A 22495-nucleotide genomic window follows, 5' to 3' on the forward strand; every position below is an offset into this window, starting at 1 on the left:
AAGAACAACAGGAAGAGAGTCAGAGACCAAATTGCTGTGAGCATCATCCTCCCTACGAACACCAGAGACTTGATATGGATGAACAGATTTCTGTCCAGCTGGATGTAAGAAACAAGCTGGTACAATTGCCTCTGTACACAGAGACCCAGAACACCACAACATCATCTGCAGGTCTGGCCCAAATGACTTTCACAGAAGTGTAACTACAGCCTTTTTACCAGATGGAATGAATGACACATGCACTTTACCATTTTCCATACACCACAATCCTCCCAGCTCACTGCAGAAAGGATGCAACCAGCAGAAGTAGGGAAACACAAAACCCTACTTGCATTTACTTGGAGGATGGTTTGTGCTGACAGTTTTAAAGTCAGATTATAATTAAAAATAATTACAGTAATTATTTATAAAAACTCATGACCAGAGAGAGGAGACACTGTCTAATCTTTGCAGTATTATCTTAAAATCCAGTGAAAACTGGGTTTTGTCTTTCCTGTACCCAGGGAGCTCTGGGGGTCATTGGTCCCCACACAATATTGTGAGGATTAGACAATAATGATGGTGATAGAGGAACAAGGAAGGAAAGATTGAATCTTACCTAAGGACCCACAATGAGAAACTTTAAGTGGCTCTATTTAAATTACCACAAGTGGATAAACTGTTCAACTCAAAACATCTATTTGGAAACACGCTAACAAAAACCTGGCTTACCACTGTACCACCTCAAACCTGGCTTGCCCTGACTAGTTCTCATTGTCTCTTCATCTGCAGATCATTTAGTACATCTGACATGAGAACTCCCTTATTGTTTGCTATTTAACATGATAGTTAAAATCAACAAAGATGTATGGCAGCACTTTCCCTTCTGTTATTTGCAACAGTGCTGTGATTAGTCTCTTTTATATATTCCAAAGGATGTTTAAACTTCACACAAGTCATGAAGTGAAAATATCATATGGTCTTTCCCCACTAATTTATATGGTGGATTTTACAGATTGATTTAGGGTGTTTATAAATGAAGTAATTTATATACTTCAGGAAAGGAAAGGAACCAGGCTTCTTTCCCAGCCATTCAGAAGCTGATCACAAAAGTCAGAAGTTATTTCTGTATAGGTGAAGCATAATATAAGACCTGCCATTGTTATAAGTAGATAAATTTATGACAGATTCAGCTCACAGCTTCCTTCAACTCAAGTTTGAAAATGTCCATCATTTGAGAGCCAGTGTGAATCCACTCACCAATGTATTCTCGATTAAGCATGACAATTTCTTCCTGAAGCAGAAGTTCTAAACATAATCTCTGCTGTTTTACTAACTCTAAAGTGCTTTGCAGGGTTGGAAAGTTTCATTGGAGTTTTGAAACTCCTGGTGCTACAAAATATTTGTCCATTTTTTCCACAGTGAAGGAAGTTTGACATTAGTATTGACTCTAAGAAAAAACCCACAAGTTTAAAGTCAAGTGAAAAGCAAAGCCTAAAATTCAAGAAGCATATGGTCATATTAATGAAAGCCATATTTGTTCATTGCACTGATCTGATCAGCAAACAGGGAAAAAAGCAGTTTTTGATAACTGTGAGATTTTAAATTGTAAGGCCCCTAGTCTGGGGCTTTTTTATGCTTCACAGAATCTCCCCCACAAATATGCTACAAACTCTTTTGAGTGGTCTACTAGAACCTGATGCTAAAACACCTTTGTGAAACAGCTTTCAGCACAGATAAATGTGCTCCTGCAGAGCCAGCTGGGTCATTTTGAACTGGTAGTGCTCCTAGGCTTTTATTTTTGCTCCTCAGCTATTTGTTTCTGCCCTTTCCTGGCCCCTCCAATGGATTATATGAGCATCCATTGTCTGCTCTGGTTCAAAGTCAGCCAGGTTAGCTCCAATTGCTGCTGAAGCTTACTTAAATTTCAGTAAGTCACAGGTGTCTGAGGAAAGCCTGCTACAACCAAATTAATTAATGGAATAGCTTTAGCAAACCCTATTGAAAGGAGCATGCCACATCTGATAAGAGATTGGTTAAAAGGCATGGTTAACAGATTCCTTTCCCAATTTAGTCCCTGCCAACTGACTCCATAGTGAAAGAGGAACCTTGTTAGAGAAGTGAGTTTTCCACTACGTTTCTTCTTTGCCCAGGATTAAGGACAAAGCAGCTTTAGCCAGCACCCATTTCTGCAGGGCTATCCAATTAGCCATGCACAGAAACAGGCTTTCCAAGTCATCTGATTATTTACCTTCCCCTGAAAATCGATGGCATTAAAAAGAAACCCAAAGCTTTTTGAACCGAGTTCACTGTCTTTCAGTCTGTCAGCTTTCTCTAGACCTCCCTGGTGATTTGGGCACATTGCAGAGTGGAATTTTCTACCCTGTTGTTGGCACCTTGCCCTAGATTTCAGATGTTTGTTCCAGGTGGCTTCAATGACTTCTAGCTGTGTCTAGGTTGGGTTTCCTTTCTCTCACCCCTGGTTTATCTATCTTTATACTGAGAAGACCAAAGGACAGAGACCATGGCACTGTGAAATGCTGAACAGCAGAGTCATCTGTGAGACTGTGTGTTAGGTAATAAATATTTATGTTCAGTCTCTGAAGAGAGAAGCATTTCCTGATGACTGTTTTCAAGGAGGGAAAAGGACAGAGGCATCTGTCCTGAGGTATGGCTTTTGGGGGAGATTCATGGAGCAGCTGCAGAGGAAAGGTAGAGTGCATACAAGCCCAGTGCAAGCTGCCCTACAACTTGCTTTTGGGAAGAAGACTTCTTTAAGCACTGAAAGGGACAAACCACTCTATCAAGCCTTAAAGACCTGGGTTTCATTTCCTGATGGGTCACTGGCCTTATTGCAAAATAAATCCATGAATAAATTGCCGTGAGATATCACACAACCCTGTTAGTGGGGGCCTCGGATGAATTGAAAGAATGACATTGATTTGCCAAAGACCCTGGTGATTTAAATTCATTGTTGGGATGGGGGAGGAATATATCAGGAAAAAAGATGCTCTAAGACTGCAATATTGCTTCAATGCAAAGACTGGCACAATGCAACCATTGAAAGTGGTGACTCGTTCCTCACCGATGGCTGGATCCCGCCATCACAGTTCATTTCTCATATGTCCCTCAAGAGCAAATCTCCTGGATAGAGTGATGTGAAAAGGCAAAACTGGCCAATATCTGTACTGCCAATTTCTGCTGCCTGACATGCCAGTCTCTCCCAAGATAGTTAACAGTGGTTTAGCTCAATAAACAGCCAAGAGCCCCTTATCCACAAGTCTATATGCAAACCATATGTTGCAGTTGAAAACTCTGAAGATTATAATTAGAGCTGTCCAGTCAATTTAAACAAGGTCAAGAAGGAAAACTATTTCAAATTCAATAAACAGGCCATTGGAAAGTGCAGACACTGTGGAGGACAAGCTTAACAACTTAATTGACAGGTAAAGCTTCATTTCTAACCCTCATTTTGATATCGTCTGTAGCCTCAGGAGTCAAAACACATCACTGCTCAGTCCTCAAAATATGCAGAGAAAATGAAAATGTCAGTTGAATGAAAAAAAAAAGGAGAAGCATCTGTTTGATAGCTGTGTAAGCCTGTGATATGTAAACTGCTTTGGAGTCATGCAGCCCTAATTAGAGTTTCAAGGCATTTTTCATTAAATATACACAGAGACATATATATATATATATATGAATTTTAAGCAATTATTGAGGGCAGATCATTTGCAAGAAGATCAGGGTGCAGATTTAAAGAAGATGATAATTTCATGGACTGACCTCAGACAACACTGTAACATTTTCACACAGCCATGGAGGAAGATTTTCCTCCCTCTTTTCACAAACCAGATCTATACATTTTTCTCCTCTCTTAGTCTTTAAAACAAAAATAAAAAAACACCCCACATTCCCGAATCTCGGAGTAGTACACAGCATCCCAGCAAAGTAAAGCCAAAAAGGAAGACTGATAGGGGTACCAGCCTCCACTGTGGCGTTGTACTAATAGACATTTTGGCAACTGTACACCTTTGATGACTTCACATCAATACGAAACCCACACAGATAGACATAAACTATCAGTGGAAAACTGGTAGTTTATGAATGACCACATGAAATGACAAAGGTGTACAATCTGAAGAACGACAATCCAGACAACCATGTAATGTATGATGTTTAAAAACATATATGAAAGAACCAGCCTCATTAATTTACTGCTTCCTGCAGAAAAGAAATGAATATACCAACTGCAAACAGTTGGAAGAGCACGTTTTGTCTGTGCAGCAGTGTGGGCCGAAACACAATAATTAAAGTTTGATGTAATTTCTACTTAGGAGAAAGGCTTTGAGATCACTAGCATCAGCAGTTTCCCTGCAACCCTCCTGCAAGTTTTTCCTGACATGGAGCAGAATAGCACAAGGAAAATTTGTTATGGGGCTATCAATTTTTAAACAGAATTCCTCAGCACAATTCAGTCGGGCCATGCTGGGTAGCAAAGGAGAAAAGGATGTCTATGAGAAGAAGTACTTAATAAGCAACAGCACGATACAGCCCAAATTTCTCATGCAGATTCAAGTCTGAGGCGTACTAAGAAGGTTTATTCGTTGGGCCATCAGCATCTTTTCTCTGCAGGATATGGCAGTTTGAAAGATGCAGCTCTGGAATAAAAAGAGCGAAATGACTGATCTCACGAGAACATCTGGCTTTTGTTAGCAGCAATATTAATGCTCACTTGCTGAGCTCAGTAAGTGTCTTTACTACAGCAAAATGCAGAGAGAAACACAGAACAGCTTGGGTTGGAAGAGACCTTAAAGATCACTTAGTTCCAAACCCCTTGACATGGGCAGAGACATCTTCCACTGGAACAGATTTCTCCAAGTCCCATCCACCCTTGTCCTTGAACACTTCCAGGGATGGGGCAGCCTCAAGCTCTCTGGGTAATCTGTCCTAGTGCCTCACCACTGTTTGAGTAACGGATTTCTTCTTTGTGTCTAATTGAAATCGCCTCCCTTTCAGTTTAAAGCCATTATCCCTTGTTCCATCACACTACGTGCCCTTATAAACAGCTCCTCTCCAGCTTTTTTGTCATCCTCTTCAGGGCCTGCTGTAAGGTCTCTCTGGAGTCTTCTCTTCTCCAGGCTAAGCAATGCCAACTCTCTCAGCCTGTCTTCACAGGAGAGCTGCTCCAGCCCTCACATCATCTTTGTGGCCCTCCTTTGTGGCTCCTCCTCGATATGTGATCCAAGATGTCTACACAAAGCAGCTAAAATACGCAAAATAAAACAATAATCATGCAAATGCCTTTCCAATTGGATGTTTCTAGCTTACATATATTCTGCTGGTTGGAAACATGAATGCTGTATGTGATAAATCTCCTACTTGGCTTGGTAAAGAGCTTTAAGATATCACATGGATACATTCATCTCACAAACTGGCTGAAATATAAGTTAATCATGGGAATAACTGGTTTGGGAGGGGTGATCACCAGTCAGAACTGTATTAGTGAACATATGAAATATGTGCAATGCTGGCACTGCCCTTGTAGTGAGGGACAAGACTGCACAGGACTACAAAAACAGGGAAGGAAAACACACCACTCATCCACCAAACTTTCTCTGCCAATCTCACCTAGACAGGACCAGTCTATCCCTGTAAAAACTGTCTCACTGATACCACTGTCCAGAGATTAGTTCATAGGGCACCTCCTCATGAAGCCATCACAAACATCAGTCCCCCTCTGGAGCTACCACAACTCCAGGCCCATCTGTGAACAAAAACCAGCATATTACATGGGTTTTCTAGTTCTGCTTTCTTATGGCTTATATTAGTCATGACTCTGCAGAGATTCAACCATAAGAAAAGTGGCATTAGCACACCCCAAACCTGCCCATACCAACTTCCAGAGCTGGATCCCAATGAACAATGTCATCTGGCACAAAAGACTTCTTTTTTTTTTTTCCCTCCTCCTTTTTTCCCCCTCTTTCAGAGAGTAAAAATGACATCAAATTAACCACTTGATTGCTCCATTTTTATTACTTGTTTTTGAACTCCTTGGCTGGCACTGAATCTCTTTCGGGCTACTAACTGTTAACAAGGTTCTCGGGTGGGTCTTTCAAAGATCGGTATGCAACAACGACAGGTTTATTTCAAGTTGGTCTTCTAATAAATCTCAGTTAAAGCCCTCAGGTACTCATGTAATTGAAGTTTGAGTAATCCAATATGATGTTGATCAAACTCCTGATCTTTTAATAACGAACTGTAGCCCTCCCAGCAGTTGCTATCTTGCTGACAGTCGTGTCTGGATCGCTTCCTTTGGGCCAGTGCTTTGAACACAGAAGCTGACAGATTTCTGTTTGGTTTAGATTTTATCACAAATTGTTTTAAAGCTTTTTAAGGATGTATCAGATGGCTTGGAAAATCCAAAGGCATTTCAATAAAAAATGAGATTTCTATTAGTTGTCCCAGTGAAGACTAGCATTAAATGCTTCTAGAGAGGAATATAAACATGCATAGGAGCTGTACTTCTTCCTATCTCTGTATCTGCTGTTAGTCCCTGTTTACATAGCCTGTAGGCTATATAAAGCTATAGAAAAAAAGCAGTAGTTACCCTGCATAATACCCTCCACTGAAAGGCAAATGTGCACATTTTCCCTCTCATAATTTCCATTTAAAGGATGGAGTGAAGGTTTCTAAGCCTTGCCTCTCTACACAAGAATAACTCAGTTACAATTTACATTTTCGATGTGCTCAAAATGAACACCAAGATGACTCATGTGCTGTTTATAAGATGCTTATACTTGCTGGTAAATACCTTGCTACAAACAAGCTATAATTTAAGTACTCAAAAGTCTTGCTTCTGCATAAAATTACTACTAACCATAATTTTGGAGACTATGACCAGAGAGATTCAATTTCAGGCTAGCAAAGCCCTTCCTACACAATGATTCTTAAACATACGAGTGTATTTTCTTCTCTGACAACGGCAATCATTATATCTCTGTAATTGGGGAAAAGATTATCTAGCTTTTAATTCACATTAGTCAGCTGCAACAATACCATGCTTCTTTCCTTTCCTTTAAAATAAACTAATTATTGTCAATCAGCCCAGTGGAATGTTAACGTTCTCCATAACCTGCCTTTCAGAGGTAGTCATAAATGATAAAACCTACCTAATATAAACTAATCAGAGCCCTAGAAAAATCTCAAAACATATTTTTGCTGCAGTCTATCATTTTTGTCATATTATTTCTAAAGATTATATTCTGTCTGGACAATAATAGTCTTTTTCATAGAGCTACACAGTGCTTTTCATCTAACTATTCAAAGCTCTTGCATTAATTAAACAAGTTCCTGAATGTAGCAAACACTATAATCTTTCCAAATCCTAAACGTTTTCATTGTCAAAAGCTGATCAACAAAGCTTTAAGCATCAGGCAGTTTGGACAAAGAACACTTTTCAGGTCAGTGTTTGCTTATGTCCAACTTTCTGCACACACTCACAACCATGAGAACCATTCACACGCAGAGAAACCACGAAGGGGATTGACTGTTGCTCTCTCTGCACTTCGTGCAACCACTCATTTCCAAAGATAATAGCAAGTTACAGTTCCCATTTAGTATTGCCTTCCAGCTGGTAGAGCCCATGTGAGGCTTTTCAGATCCCTAAGGAAGACAGGGGAGCTGGAAGCCTTGGGGAAACAGCCCATGTGCCGAGTCTATAATCAGCTGTGACGCACAGTGAGCTTTCAAGTGCCATATGGACTAGACCGGCAGACGCCCCAGAGATGGAACTTCTCATTTGTTGTTACCTGGGAGGCCTGTGACATCTAGAAACAATATTTCCCTTTCAGTCTGTGTCAGATCAGTGACCAATAATTCACCTGATAACGAAAATGCAGAATGAAGAGCCAGTTTTCTGTGGTTTATGAATAAAATTGTGCTTTTTAAAGAACAACGCTGCTTTGGTATACTGCAGAAGATGCTGCAGGAAACACAGGACATGCTGATAAACTGCACTACACCCAACCCCGTGTAATCTGTACATAACTTGAAAATTAAACTGCCACTTGCATGGCTTGTTTATGCAAAGGGCTGTTATTAAAATGCTGCAATTGAATTAAGCATTTGAAGAGAAAAATCCAGACATCAAAAAAAAGAGAATCCTTTGTGGAAAAGAGATTTTTCCTCCATGGGGAAAAAAAATATGTTTACCAAGATTATCTTGAAATAATCATTGAATTCTTGCAATAGAAGTGGTCCCAGTCTGCCCCAAGAGCCAATGTTACAAATGCAGGTAGAACTCCTTCAGATGTTGCTTTAAAGGCTTGCATTAGTGCTCTTGACACCAGACATTTCTACCCACTGGTCTGCATAAACTTGTGCTTAAAAAGTGACTGAAAACTGACTGCGCCTGTCCTCTGCTCCAATCAATAAAAACATGCACTCAGGATAAATGAGCTCACTCTTCAATAGCAATATTCACTCTGGGGGAAGTTGTCATAACTGTTAGTTCATCTGCCCTAAGGGATATCAGATGTGAGAAATGACGTGGTTTAAGTGGCAGCTGTCTTTGTTCAGTGCATGAGAGAGGAGCAGGGAGACTTTAGCAACAATCAAGCGTGAATCAGGAAAAATCTAAGCCAGTGCAATTAAAATGCAAAAATAAATCAATTATCAGAGCATCAGATGCTTTTCTTGGGTAAGAATGTCACCTAAGTGCTCGAAAAATAGGTTGGAAGTGTCTATTCTAGTCCAAGTGATGTATCTCTCTCCTTCTCTGATTTGAAGAGAAACAGGTCAGCCACAAAATTACTGTGATTTCACTGTGTTTAGTATAGGATACATTTTAATAAGACTGAAAGGGTTCATGTATCCCCAGCACATAATTGAGTGGATTAAGTTTGGGAGGGAGCACAAAATGAGAGGGGACTGACCAACCCATCCCCTGCCATTCAGCATGTGCTGGCAGCCACTGTGAGCCTAAAATGAGCCCACCCAAATTCAGCTCAGGTTCCTGCCTGCCTTGGGCTTGCCCCTAATCAGGATTCAGGGGAGTCCAAGAATCTACAGTTAATGTTACCTTTACTATGAATCTGTTGTAATTTTTACTGCTCATTGTGAGCATATTTCTTTGCTGTAGTACTGCCACGAAGAGACAAATGCAGAAAGATGACACTATTTGCCTAGGAGAGTGCGACGGCTTCTCACAGCTATTGATCCCAGCTGGCTCCAAATGCAGCACAGGAGTGAGGGAGAAAGGTCAGACAAATGACCTCCAGCCTTTGTTTCTTCTCAAGAGCAAGAGAGAAATGCTTAAACAAAGAGAATTGGGAATTTCCAAAAGAATTGCTCAGGAATGGAAATTAAAGTATATTCCTAATAAAGTTTGCAAATGTAGCTATGAATGTCTCCAGTAGTTTCTGCCTGGATCTTCTCTGCAGCCACAGGCACAAACACCACACAGTTCTCCTATTCATCTCCAGAAAACCTCACAAATCTGACTACATAATACTAATTAGCATTTAAAATGCACAATTGATCCCTAATCTTAGTTGATATATTTCCCTTTATAAGAGGAGTAAGGGAATCCTTGTTTTTTATCAACCGGGACCTGAAATCAAAAGCAGTTATTCTGTTTTCTATTTGTGACTGAAGATCCTGATTTGATGGGTGGGAGCAACCATAAATAAATAATACTTAAAGGCAAAACCAGGTATTGCTTCTTGTTTAATTCACTTCAAATGATCCAAACATCTGCCAATATTCTCAATGTACGAACTAATGGACAAGAAAATGTTCACTCTTCAGGCTCTGACAGAGTCTTTTGTCCTGAAACTTAAATACTTGGAGTTTTCTGACTTAGTGAGGAGAACCCATGTTGGAGTCCCAGTGTATAAGAAGAGAGTACCTCATACAGCCTTGGAAATAGCAGAAATTAGGCTTTGACCACTTTTTTTCTCACTATTCCTTCATTTTTTTGGTTGTATTTAATGCTGGAAGAACCAATACATTCCAATATTTTGTTATTAATGTTGTTCACCCACAGTTTGTTATGGTCACAGGGAGTTGTCCGTTCCCCTAATTCTCTAAGGTGGACATGAAGTGGATACAGTAACTCAGATAATTGTGATACAACTCCTGTAACTGATTCTATTTCCATATCTCAAGACAAGGTCTTGAAACAGAGAAAGATGAAGAAGGCTGAGTGGCTTCACCTCATCTAGGAATGCTGTCACTTGATTGTTCTGAGTCCATGCAGAGTGCCACTTGTTGTACCTGTAATCAGAACCAGTATGTTTTTCATCTCATAAAATGGAATTTCATTTCCTTTGACTCCTATTGAAGTGTTCCTGAAAACCAACTGTGTGTCATGACATGCCATACTGTTATCAGCCAAACGCAACTTTCGGAGATAAGACAATGTAAAAGCATCCAGGATTCCTCCAGTGGACTAATTTCTCCTGTTCTACTAAAATTGAAATATATTGATTACAAAGGTCCTTAGCATTTCCCTAGAAGTGTTTGGCATTATGTCCTTCAGGGGTTTTTTCACAGGACATGGCCAAAGCCAGGCGCATTGACTCGTCAGGCAAGCAAAACAGTCCAAATGCAGAATTAGATTAGAAACAGAGTTTGACAACAATAAGTTACACCTCAGCCCCTACAGACTAAATAAATACTGCCATCATTTTAATAAACAGTTTCTTTCTCTTAGACAAATCCCTCAGTATTCCTTTTAGCCCAGCTATTACCTGTTCTGTGGCAACAGTGCTTGGAGAGTTCCCATCTGACCTGGGATCAGGCTAAACCAGTGACACCGGTGACTATCACATTACTGGAGTAAACAGTGGTGGCCTTGCAAAGTCACACACTGGCTCTGGACACAGCTGCTCCCAACGTCCCTCTGGCAAAGGTCAGAAAACCTGCCAGGGCTCCGAGGTTTGACCAAACCCCTTGGGGACCAGGTTGCAGTGATTGCAATATTACTCTAATCAGTAAAATAAAAGCTTCTTTTCATCAACAGCTAATCACAGGACTTCGCTTGTCTCTAATTTCCTTCAGTTGCCTTGACAGATGAGAGCACAATAATATAAATATGAAATGACAGTTTACTGAAGAAGGTTAACGGAAGGTCACGACTTCTCTTTTTTTCAGTCAACTTCTTCGACTTATTCACGTGTGAAAAGGCACTTTTGTAGCTGTAGTCTCAGCAGCTCTTACAGCTCTGGACTTGTGCCAATAATTGAATTTTCAAAACTGTATTTATGTTGAGAAAATACCTTTTCTGCTTTGTGTGATGTTCAAGTAGACTTGTTTCGTATTACTATAAAATATTAAATGAGAATATCTATATGTCTCAGCACATCTCCCTGACAGAAGCCAGCAGTACCTCTGCTTAACAAATAAGGAGGCATTGCACAGACATATTTTCTCTCTTTTCCTCAGGCCAAGTCACAGCTTCCTGAGCAAATCCACCCACAGACACTGACCAGACTGCCCCAAAACCCTGATACATAGGGCACAGCCATATACGGGCCAACAGACACATAGCAGTAAATGTCAAATATTAATTTGTTGAGTTATTTGTGTGGTGATTGAAATCCAAATCCTCTCTCATCATTAATTTCCATCAGACACATGAAGAGTGAGAGGTAAGCATGAGCTTTCTGTCAAAATCTGTAACGCCAACGCGACTATCTGCCAGAAAATATTTATCTGTCAGATAAGAAAAGTGAAATTCTGTCCATGAACACTGGAGAGTAAAATCTGCAGTACAACATGTAGATAATTAGTTTTGAAAGGCTAATCAGTTCACCACTCTGGCTGCCATTTCTATCTAGATAAACATGCCTTTACCTTACTACAACTTGCCTCATAAGAACTCCTCACTGAGCAGAGGCAAGACTTTACATACCACATGACTCTGAAGGATATATCCTGCTATAAGAGACCCCATTAGTTAGAAAAGATCCTTGCAGGCTTTGGAAGGAGCATGGAATCTGCAGCACGGCATGTCCCAGGCTGTGCAGCTCGATGCCCCTTCCCAATGTGGCTTTAACCAGCCACAAAGCCACCTAAGAAAGGGAAGATTTAGTCAATGCTGAGAGCATTTTATGCTGTTCTCTCATATTAATGGAGCTGTATGTGTTGGCACACACCTTTGGCACCTGAGAAGATGAAGATGCTGAGCATCCTCAGCTCTTTCCAGCTGTGAAATTAGGCCAGTGACTCTCCTAAGATTGCTCACAAACCCCCCAGTTACTATTGATCGAGTCAGCAGTACACTTCATTATGTTGTTGGATTAGTGAATTTTTATCCACTTTCTCTTCCTTAGCATTAAACAGCTACAAATGGAGCTAAAAACATTTTTCTTCTTTAGAAAAAAAAAAGTTATTTCCTGACAACACCCTTCTTTTTTTTTGTCATAAGGATACTCCACTTTGTTTCTGAAAACCAGGATCAATCTTTGCACTAATAACGACTCACTGAATAAAATCTGTGCGACTTCCGTGGTGCTTTTCTAACGATACACCTTATTTGTATCTTGACTTACAAAAAAATCCTCTACATCAATTGATCATTTCAGTCACCAGGGAAATAAAACCAACCATGAGGCAGATAATGGGAGCAGAACAATAGTACGCCGTTATTTAATGCTGGAGTTTAGACTGAGAGGTAACATAAAGCACAATGTTACTATAAAGAAAGAACTTTAACTATCCAGAAAAACTATAAGCCTTATTCCTCCAAAACTGCTGGCTAACCTGAATGAGAAGTTGTTTTACTTTCAACTCCAAAATGATCTCTTTGAGCAATGAAGAGGCATCAATAGAAACAATTCAGTGTAACGTGACCCTGAAAGACCAGCGACCTTCCAGCAGCACATGCAGCTCTGTTTGGAAGCACAATTTTCCCTTATGTACTAAGCAACCACTAAGTTGCTTATATTTTAACATCCAATGGCTAAAAGTTGGCCTTCTTGAAAGCCACTATCATCTGCACAAAAGTTCAGCTCTAATTAGTGTCACTGCAACTTTCACTTTGTTATACAACTTGAGCGTTTTCAGCGGATTGTACGTTTCCATTTTCATCTGAAGACTTCAAAAAGCAGCTTCCAAATGACTAATAATATATTCTGCTGTAATTCTTGGTTATGTAGTCTATAGGAATCAAGCATCTTAAGCTCTGTTTGAGTTTTTAAAGAATGTCAAAATACCAGAATATTTTAAGACCAGAAGAACCATGTGGAAGGAACACTAATTTAAATAATCTATTAACACAAAGCTATTTTAAAGGAAACAGGACTCTTGCATGCTAGGCAAATTAGGATTACAATGAGTAGGGGTCAAGCTGTTAGTAGGCATCAACATACAGACTTATACACTGGTTCATGGGCATATTATCACAGCCAGGAGAAGGCTGAGGTAAAGTAGCAAGAATCTGTGAATCATGCACAGTGTTTCTGGCTTGAACTCTCAAAAGGCCAAAATAAAATCACAGAGGACCATAATGAAAAGCTTCAATCAAAATAAACCAACCATCTATAGCTTATTTACACTGTCAAGCTGGATATCAAACGACAGCTTGCTGTGGAAAATAATTCTACCATCTTCTAGTGAAAAAAAAGAGTGCAGCCAAATAAATTGTAAATTCAAGATGAAGTATATGACCACAGCCACGAGATACATTGCTTTGTACAAAAATTCAGAAAGGAGTTGAAGGACAATGGTAAAATGAAATCCTAGAAGAATGGAATTCATGAGATATTATATAACAGGAAAAGACAAAGAAGATGGTTTCTTGTGAAAAGATAAGAACACAGTTCATGAAAATCTACCCAGAGCTTTTCATCTTGTGGTAATAATAAAACGCCAACAATATACTTACGGCAGCAATGAAATGCAATCAAGGGTGGAATCCAGGCACACAGCCAGTGCAGCCAACATTCATTACCAGTGTCAGAGGACAGTTCAAGAACTGCTCTGGCCCGCAATACAGTACACCTTGGCTACTTTACATCCCATCTCCTCTATCTTTTGCAGCATCTGACGATGCAAAATCATAGTGACTGTATGTCAACAGATCAGATGGGCTTGTTTACACCCACTCTGTGTTTACCAGCACATCTTAAGAGTCTAACCTTAATTCATTATGTGTTCTAACATAAGCTTATGTGATGTTTTGCTTCAACAACGTCAGGCTTTTGCATATGAACAAATTTTGCCCCATAATGCAATAACTAGACTTATATTTCCCTCAGGAAGAAGACAAATGGGTTTATGTAGCATGTGGTTTTAAATCCCTTTTTATTCAGCTAATCTCTAGCTGTGGAATTGTGATTGAAATGCAAAAATGTACGTGAATTTTCTGATAAGAAACATTTTGTTTTAGAGATAGATAAAATGTTATCAAATATATACATTTTCTTCAAGTTTTTGAATTGATGAGGGAAATTCCATAATCAGAACATGGCACAGCCAATCCAGGTTAAGTGATAACAATTCTTCACAAAAATAAAACAAAATCTCAACCCTTTGAAGTGTTCTTACAGCTACATCTTCATAATCCAGACATGAGAAGATCTGCAGTCTTGACAATCCTGAGTATATGCTCTTCAGCTGGCTCCAGATAAATGCCACTATCTCCTTTTCCTTTCCAATATCTTCTCTAATTTCTTAACAGCAGTAAGATACACTACAAAACATTACCTCCACATGATTTCCCATCTTCCTCGAGTTTCTGGCCAGGGGGACATTTGCAGTAGTAGCTGCCAATGGTATTACAGCACTGGTCCTGACAGCCACCGTTCTCAGTGGTGCACTCGTTTACATCTGCCAGAAGAAAGTATGAGTAGTCAATAAAGAGTGGCTATTGACAACATTACTTGGTTGTTGTTTGAGGACAATTGTGTATGATTCTGACATAGCAAAATGAAAAAGTTAACAGCTGTACAGCTAAGGACCCTGAAGGCAACCACAGGAGGACTGACTGTCAGTTAGGTTGAGCTGGAGGGCACAGTAACAAACAGGTGCAACTGTGGGATCTTCCTCTCTCAGTTCTGTGCAAGGTAAGCTGCAGAGGTCACTCAGCTCCAGCTGCAGGCTCTACCCAACTCATCAACCTCCCAACTCTGTGCAACCTTTATACTGTCATTTCCACCAGCTCCCTTGTGTATTAGGTTGCTTCTGCAGTCAGTGGCAGAAATGAGAAAGCTCTGAAAGATGGTAGTATCTTAAATCAATTAAGGTCCTTCTTTTTTTCATATATGTGTGCACTAGTAGCTACACATCTTATTCCTCTGATCAACTTAGTACCTGCCTGCATGCAAAACCACAACTTTACACATTATAAATGAAGAACTGCATATATAAAGAAACAAAGAGGGCAGACAATGGCAGAGAAAAATCGATGGTGAAGACATTTGCTTTTAACTGGTTTATTTATATGCCCTACACAAGAAGTTATGTGATAGAAATCATCAGCCATTAATACTGCTCTCTTGAGAATGATCAGAGACAACAGATGGTATGGAAGTATTTCCAAACCAGAAAATTTGTCAAATGGGATAGGAGATGTAACAAACCCAGCAGGTATCTGCTGCACTGATTCCTTGTATTCTGGAACACATACTTGTGCAATGCGTTCTGGCTTGCTTGGCTCTCCCTGAAGTGGCAATGTCACACAGACACACAATTCATCAGAAACAGAAACACCAATGAATCTGCATAAGAATAATAGGCCAGGGGTGTCTTTTTCTCCAGTCTTTTGACAAATGTCTTGAACTGGCTTGGTGGCAGAGCAGCTCTCCTCAGCATGTTGGTAAGAGGCAGGGCTAAGCGGATACATCAGGCTCTCAAAGCCTGGCATGAGGATGCAGGTGACAGATCTCATATCCACAAGGCCTTTGGCACTGGCAGAGATTACACACTGCGTTCAGTCCAGACAGCAAGAGAAGCAGAAGGAGGAAGATTAAGCAACACAAGATAAGCATTATCAAGACTGTAGAAATTGCAGTCAGCTACTTCATGTGAGTAGCATTCTGCATCTCCAGTGGGGAAATGCACCTTTGGACAAAACTGTTCTAAGGAAACAAAAAAGTGCTGTGAGGAAATATCAAAAAAAGAATTTCACATTCCTGCAGGAGAGGTGAGAGCCTCTCAGCTGCAATCCTTAGCTGGGAAACTCTAAGGTTTGCCAAATTTTGGTAGTTCTTCAGTGATCTTAACTTTGCTATCTCATTTCTGACCCTGACTAAAAAAACAGAGGTTAAAAGAAATATTTGGGAAGGCTTCCTACTATTAAAAAGCTAAAAGAAAAGCATCTCATGAAACACCAACATTGACTGAAATGCTCACGAAGAGGGCACAAACTCACTAAACCCATTTATTTTCTCTACAGCTGTAAATATATGTGTAATCAGCGACACAACAAAACTTTCTTTGTCCTCAGTGATGCTGAAAAACACTAGAAAGCTACACATACACTTAAAAGAACCCCAGTTATCTCAGAGCTACACAACAAACCAAACCCTAAGCGGCATGAAGTCAGTGAGGCTCATCTTAATTTCATGGGAACACAATTTAGATAGAAACTTTTCAGGAGAAAAACACTCCTCTCCGCTCAAAAACAAATCGTACCAAAATAAGCCACTCGTCTGTTCCTCTCTCTTCAGCAGGAGACAGAGAGAACATATGACAAGCGACAGATTTGAGTCGTATTCCTCAAAGCACTGGGAGAAGGCACGCTACTGCTGAGCATCCTGCACAAGATCGACAAAACAGGCGTGTTCCAAGTGATTTACTCCCTCTAACTAGCAGACATCTTGATGTGCCTGGTGGTAATAAACAGTAATGAGCCACATAATAACCCTGCTCCACAGCTTCGATTTCTATTTATACTAACATTATTGAAAACTAATAAAATCCCTTGCTATTCTTTTTTAAACAAAACAACAGGAAGAACAACTTTACTCTTCTACACTGTGTTTAGCACCTACAATGCTACACGACCTCCCAGCATAAAAAATTGACTAAGTGATGGGGTCTACAATATACAGCCCAATTTATTCACGCCACTGTCTGGATTTTGAATCAAAACATTGGAGGAAAACCTTTCCAGCTGAGGAGCTAATCATTATCCTCTTGATTTCACTAGGGTATAATACATTCGGAAGTGTATAATGTTATTGCATACTAATGTATAGAATCTTTTTCCTTTTGATTGCAGCCATCAGAAACCTTTTTTCTTGTTCAGCATCAAATGCTGTGGTACCCCTGTGAGTTTTGACCTCCAAAAAGTACCAGTGTTAATATGACAGATTACTTCATCTTCTCCCAACTCTGTCTTCTTATTGCTCTGCCTGGGATTTCTTTGTCTCTGCCTTAATAGTTTGTTTTCATCCTTTGATGAAATGTTTCCAGTCATTCCTTTGCTGCTGCTTACACCAGAAACCCACTGCTTTTTTCCATTACATGCAGAAAACCTGATTTTCATCCCCATCTCTTTCAAACAAACACCTAATTTAAAGCTAATCATCAGAACTCAGAAACTACATTATAGTTTACTTAAGACACCAAAATAAGCTTGATTCAGCTTTATCCCTATTACAAAGCACTCACATTTGAAGGCATACACTCACTAGGTAGAAATTGTACTAGTTTTAACCTCAGTGTTATGAAAATTTGCATCCTTCACTGTGCTGTCTCCTGTACAAGACCTTCTCCATCGCCTGCACCCTGCCAAGTCTTTTTGCACAACTCGGTAATAAAGGTCAGATGTTGCCTTAGCCCAAGAAGCACAAAAATAAAATGATCTGAATGTGCAGTAATAAAGAATGCGTTTTACATTTGTAAAAAGACAGTTCATGTAGCTCTCAGAAGCCACCATCAGCTGCTCTATATTCCTAAAACACAGAGTAGTCAGAATTTTAAAATCCGATTACAGCTTTGCCACTGCAAAAATAAAAGGGGCAGAAAATAACCCGACAAAAACAGTTCTGTCAAATGATAAATTCCTGTCTGCTTCCCATATTCAATGTCACTCAAGGTTGCAAATATATTTGCCTTTTGAATAGCAAGAAAGATGACAGAAAATTTCTGACGTGTAACAAGTCTGCCACATTAGGTCTGACAAAAGTTCAGTGTTATCAAGACTATCAATCCATCTGTAATGACACGCTGTGGGCGCTCCGAAGAAATAAATGGGATGTTTGCTACTGCAATGCTTCACATTTATTTATAGAGCCAATGTTGCAACACAAAAACATTATCCATGGGATGTACTCAGTGTGAGCTTTCAATCCTGCCACTTCAAGTCTTAAAGGAAAAAAAAAAAGGAAAGAAAAACCCCTTCACCTAGATTAACTTGATATTAACTTTATGTATGATCTCTCTACTACACCTGTGGGGAAAAAAATATCCATGCTATATTTTGAATCCACTGGTATTCCAAAATGTGGATTGTAGGCAGTTGCCTGCGTCCCACAATCCCTGCACATGAACAGCACTACATAGAAAGGTATTCTTTTGTTTAAAACACTTGTCAAATGTTTGATAAGTAGGGGAGCATACCTTTTTTTTTTGACATGAAATAGACCACCCCTTCCCAATTAAATATGCCTGGGAACTACATGCTAAATAGAGAAAGCCTGACTCCAATCCCTTTACTTCTCTGTTCTTGCTTAAGGCTACTCACTTCCAGGCTGAAATCACAATGCAGAGCAAGCCAGAGATACCCTTGGCTCCAGGGAAAACAATTCTTCAAGTTTTTTGCAAGTCCAGCTGATTTAAGATATCCTAAAAAAATTAAAACTTCATATCAAAGCAGACGTCAGACAAAGAGGTTTTCATCAGTAACTCCAACCTGACAGATCTAACAGAAGTGACCTGCACTATTAATAGCTCTGAAGAAAAAAAAATATCAGCCTGAAAAGCAGAACTACATTAAAACAGAAGTCTCCTCTCCACACCTCCGTGCTGACCTATTAGCGAGGGCTGCAGCTCTGCAGGTACTTTACATGGAGCTGAATTCAGCATCTTTAAAAACCAGCAAGGGATTAAACCTGCCCTGACCATGTGACTGGACAGACTTGCTGAAGGAGAAGAGCATCTGCACCAAGCAGGAGTGACCCTGCAAGGAGAGGCTGTTGTTCCGCAGCAGGAAAATGACTGAGTGAACCACCACTTAATTTGGGCCACAACTTGTATGTTTAGACCTATGGGACACACCAGCTAACCTGTTACCTATAGTTTAAAGTATATTTTTAAGTGTATTTTATCTGTAAAAGTTTATGTAATATCCATTAAATGTTCATTTTTAAGATAATAAAGCGACTCTCCTAACTGCAGCCCAATATTTTCCAAATTTTCTGTATTTATCAGCTGTGTATGAGCAACAACTTCATTTATTTAATGCAATCACACACAAACTTGCCATTTCAGTGACCAGCCTTTGGGGCTAACCCACACACTGACCCGTGAGCTGCTGAATTCAGTGCGTGTCAGAGCTCTCTGGACTCCTAATAAATCACTGAAGTGGAATAAAATCTGTAAAATCGCTCACATTGTTATTGCAATACCTCCTGAACAAAGCCCACCATCACAAAGAGGGGAGGTTATTTTGATTAGTTTAAAAGCATGAGGCTAACACACTGTGCTTCAATTAGGGGTCACAATAATGAGAACATATTTGTTTAGGAGGAAGACGGAGTTTCACTAACAAGAGCTCTTCCCAGTTGGGATTTTCTCCTTAAGACTATGATGAAGACTGATTTCAGAAATGTAAATGTTAAATACCTTTATCTAAGAAAGAGGTTTGATTACTCTCTCTAACAGGCAGCAGCAGCTTATATTGACTTTAAGAGTAGTTTAGAGATGCAAATCCTTCACTCAGAAAACATAACTCATATACTTTCATGTACAAAACCTTCATAATGGTTAGAATCAAAGGCTAAATAGAGCTTATAAGGTGCAATTTAAATTCACTTATACGTGTACCTTAATATATGAGTGCCTGGTACACAAACAAAGGAGTATATATGCAGCTGTATGACAATTTGCCTTCAGAAGTAGGTGTTACAGGTAAGCATCTGCAAACCATAACACACATTTGACAAGTCCTCATTCACGGATCTAAATGATTTGATTCAAGTTCTTTAGAAGTGCTGAAGATCCAGCAAACAGGTAGCTCCTTAACTCATGGTTTCAGTCACTGTTTTTTAAAAATACAGCCCAGATGGTCTGCAATCAAAACCATATGCCTAAAAAAAAATCACCCTGAAACCTGAGAAAGTTGATTTGAACTTTAAAGGCCACTCACCGCTATGACACAACGAAGTTCACACAAATGCAGATGCATATACGTCACAGAGCCTTATGCGTAAATAGCAAACATATGTTATGAACAAATACACTGGACAGGCTGTCGAGCACAATGCACACACTCCAGAGACTGCATTTGTCTTTTTCTTCATTTTGGGCAAGAGCTTTGCAACAGTAATTGTCTCTAAAACATAAATTACATCCATCACTTCCAACGCTAACCATAAATTATCTGCCTGAATAGAAAACAAAGCTGCTCGTTCTGATAGTCAAGCGCAGTCCTACACGTGTATTGATTAAGTACTCTTAATGCTTTATTAGGTTTTCTTCCTCCACAAAGTCAATAACAGGATGAATATTTCTTCTTGTGCTGTTATGAAGTATCCTAAATCTGAACTGTTATTAACAAGCGTCTGATTAGCGGAGCAAACTTATCTGAAAGTTTGGCACAGACTCCTCATGCGTGAACTCCCAGAATACACCCATCATTGCCCTTGTCTCCGTTGGCAGCTGTTAAGACTTGTGCTTTCACAAGTTATCACCTCCTCTTTTTATTTTTTTTCCCTTTTCTGTTGGAAAAGAAATTACTGCTGCACTCCTTCCCTTTTATCCCCGTGTCACATGCACATACGGAGAGAACACCAGTCACGTAATGACTGTGTGCGTGGCCTGCCTTCCCGGGGGACGTGAGGCTCTGCCATGCTTTGCTTTTTTTGTTGATGAAGCACTAAAAAATTCCACTTCATGGAACTTAGATGCAAAATCAAAATCAAACAAAGCCCCTTGTTAAACATACTTCGCTAGTATTAATTTTTCCTTATTAAAATCATCATCTGAAGAAAAACCCCAAACATTCGTCAACCATTTGCACTCACTCACTCACGTTAAGAATAACTCCTTTGAAGTCAGAATAAAATTCTGTACAGGGAAAAAACCAGGCTCAAAGTTTAAATAAGTGAAACAACAAGCTCTTAAACCCCAAGGTGTTGGCAAGCACTGCTGTGTTAGACTAGCCCTGTCGTTCATTTCATGCAACAGCAGAGAAGGCTCAGTGCCCTGCTGCAGGTACAGAGATATTCCACTCCAAGCTCTTCTCCTCCTGCTCTTTAAAGACTAAACTCAGTTCTGAAAACTGGTATTTTAAAGTCCTTTTAAAATTTCTATCCCTGGTTACTGCAATCCTCTGTAACCATACACACAGCTGCTCTCTTTTTGTTACTTAATACTTTTCATTCCTAACATCCTGAGCATCAACGACATTTTGTAATGACGACTTCCAAACCGAAACCGTTACATGAAAAAACATCAGCTTTGATTTTGCTTCAGCTTGTTTTTTTATCCCTCTAAAATTCTCCATCAGGCAGAAACAACTGTTTTCTAAGACTGAAATGCAGGACCTAAATCATGAACAAAGCTTTCCTTCCTACATCAACTAGAATAACTAAAATGAGAGGCGGGAAAGAAAAATAAATCTGTGCTAGTACAATGAACTCCTGTAATAGTACTCATTTTTAAAATACATTTTCTCCAGACAAGGTATGAATAATGCAACTAAACATCCCAGAACATCTGAATTAAGCAACAACAGACTAACGGATGCTAATTGGCAATGATTGGAGATGATTGTGGAGTACGGCTGGAACTATGATTACAAACAGAGCTTATGCATCCAGCCCAAACCTCAAGTACCGCTGCTGCAATTAAAGATATTTTATCAAATTAGACAAGTGTTTGCCTTTGCCTGCTATGATGGTTATGAGGGAAACAGAAAAGAAAGCATCATTTGCTCACTGCAACTTCCCTTACTGAGAGGGATTTCTTTCTGCTTCGACTTTTTATGCTGCAAAATGGAGCCTTTTTAGAAAGAATTATGTTGCAGCGACATCCTTAAAAGCCCTTGCCTTTGTCTAGAAGTGCTTTAGCCCTAAAATGCATTCTCTTTGTGGTATCCCTGAGATCCAGTACTGACAAGTGCTGGTTATGCACACTCGAACAAGACTTGGAACTTAGAAAGTTTGATCTCACAATATGAGCCCTCACATATTTTGCAGCCAGGTAAACATTCTTTAAAGATCATTTCCAAAGCAGTGATTATTAGCACGACTTCAGCACTCTTAGCAACTGGGTTTCTTTTATGCTTTGAGGCTAAATCCCAAGCATGAATTGCAAGCGCAAGTCAGGAGGTTGAGTCCAGCTG

The 22495-nt window shown here is 39.7% G+C and overlaps 1 protein-coding gene across 1 annotated transcript in view; it reads right to left on the bottom strand.

Moving 5' to 3' along the window:
- The window catches only part of LOC104562671 (multiple epidermal growth factor-like domains protein 6), a 191789-nt gene that overhangs the window by 66405 nt on the left and 102889 nt on the right, over positions 1-22495 (bottom strand). The window contains exon 5 of the mRNA XM_062005292.1: positions 14689-14811. Within this exon, the coding sequence (XP_061861276.1) occupies positions 14689-14811 (123 nt within the window). The remainder of the gene's footprint in view (positions 1-14688; positions 14812-22495) is intronic.

The sequence above is a fragment of the Colius striatus genome, chromosome 12 (assembly GCF_028858725.1).
Source record: "Colius striatus isolate bColStr4 chromosome 12, bColStr4.1.hap1, whole genome shotgun sequence".
In the NCBI taxonomy this organism is placed as follows: domain Eukaryota; kingdom Metazoa; phylum Chordata; class Aves; order Coliiformes; family Coliidae; genus Colius; species Colius striatus.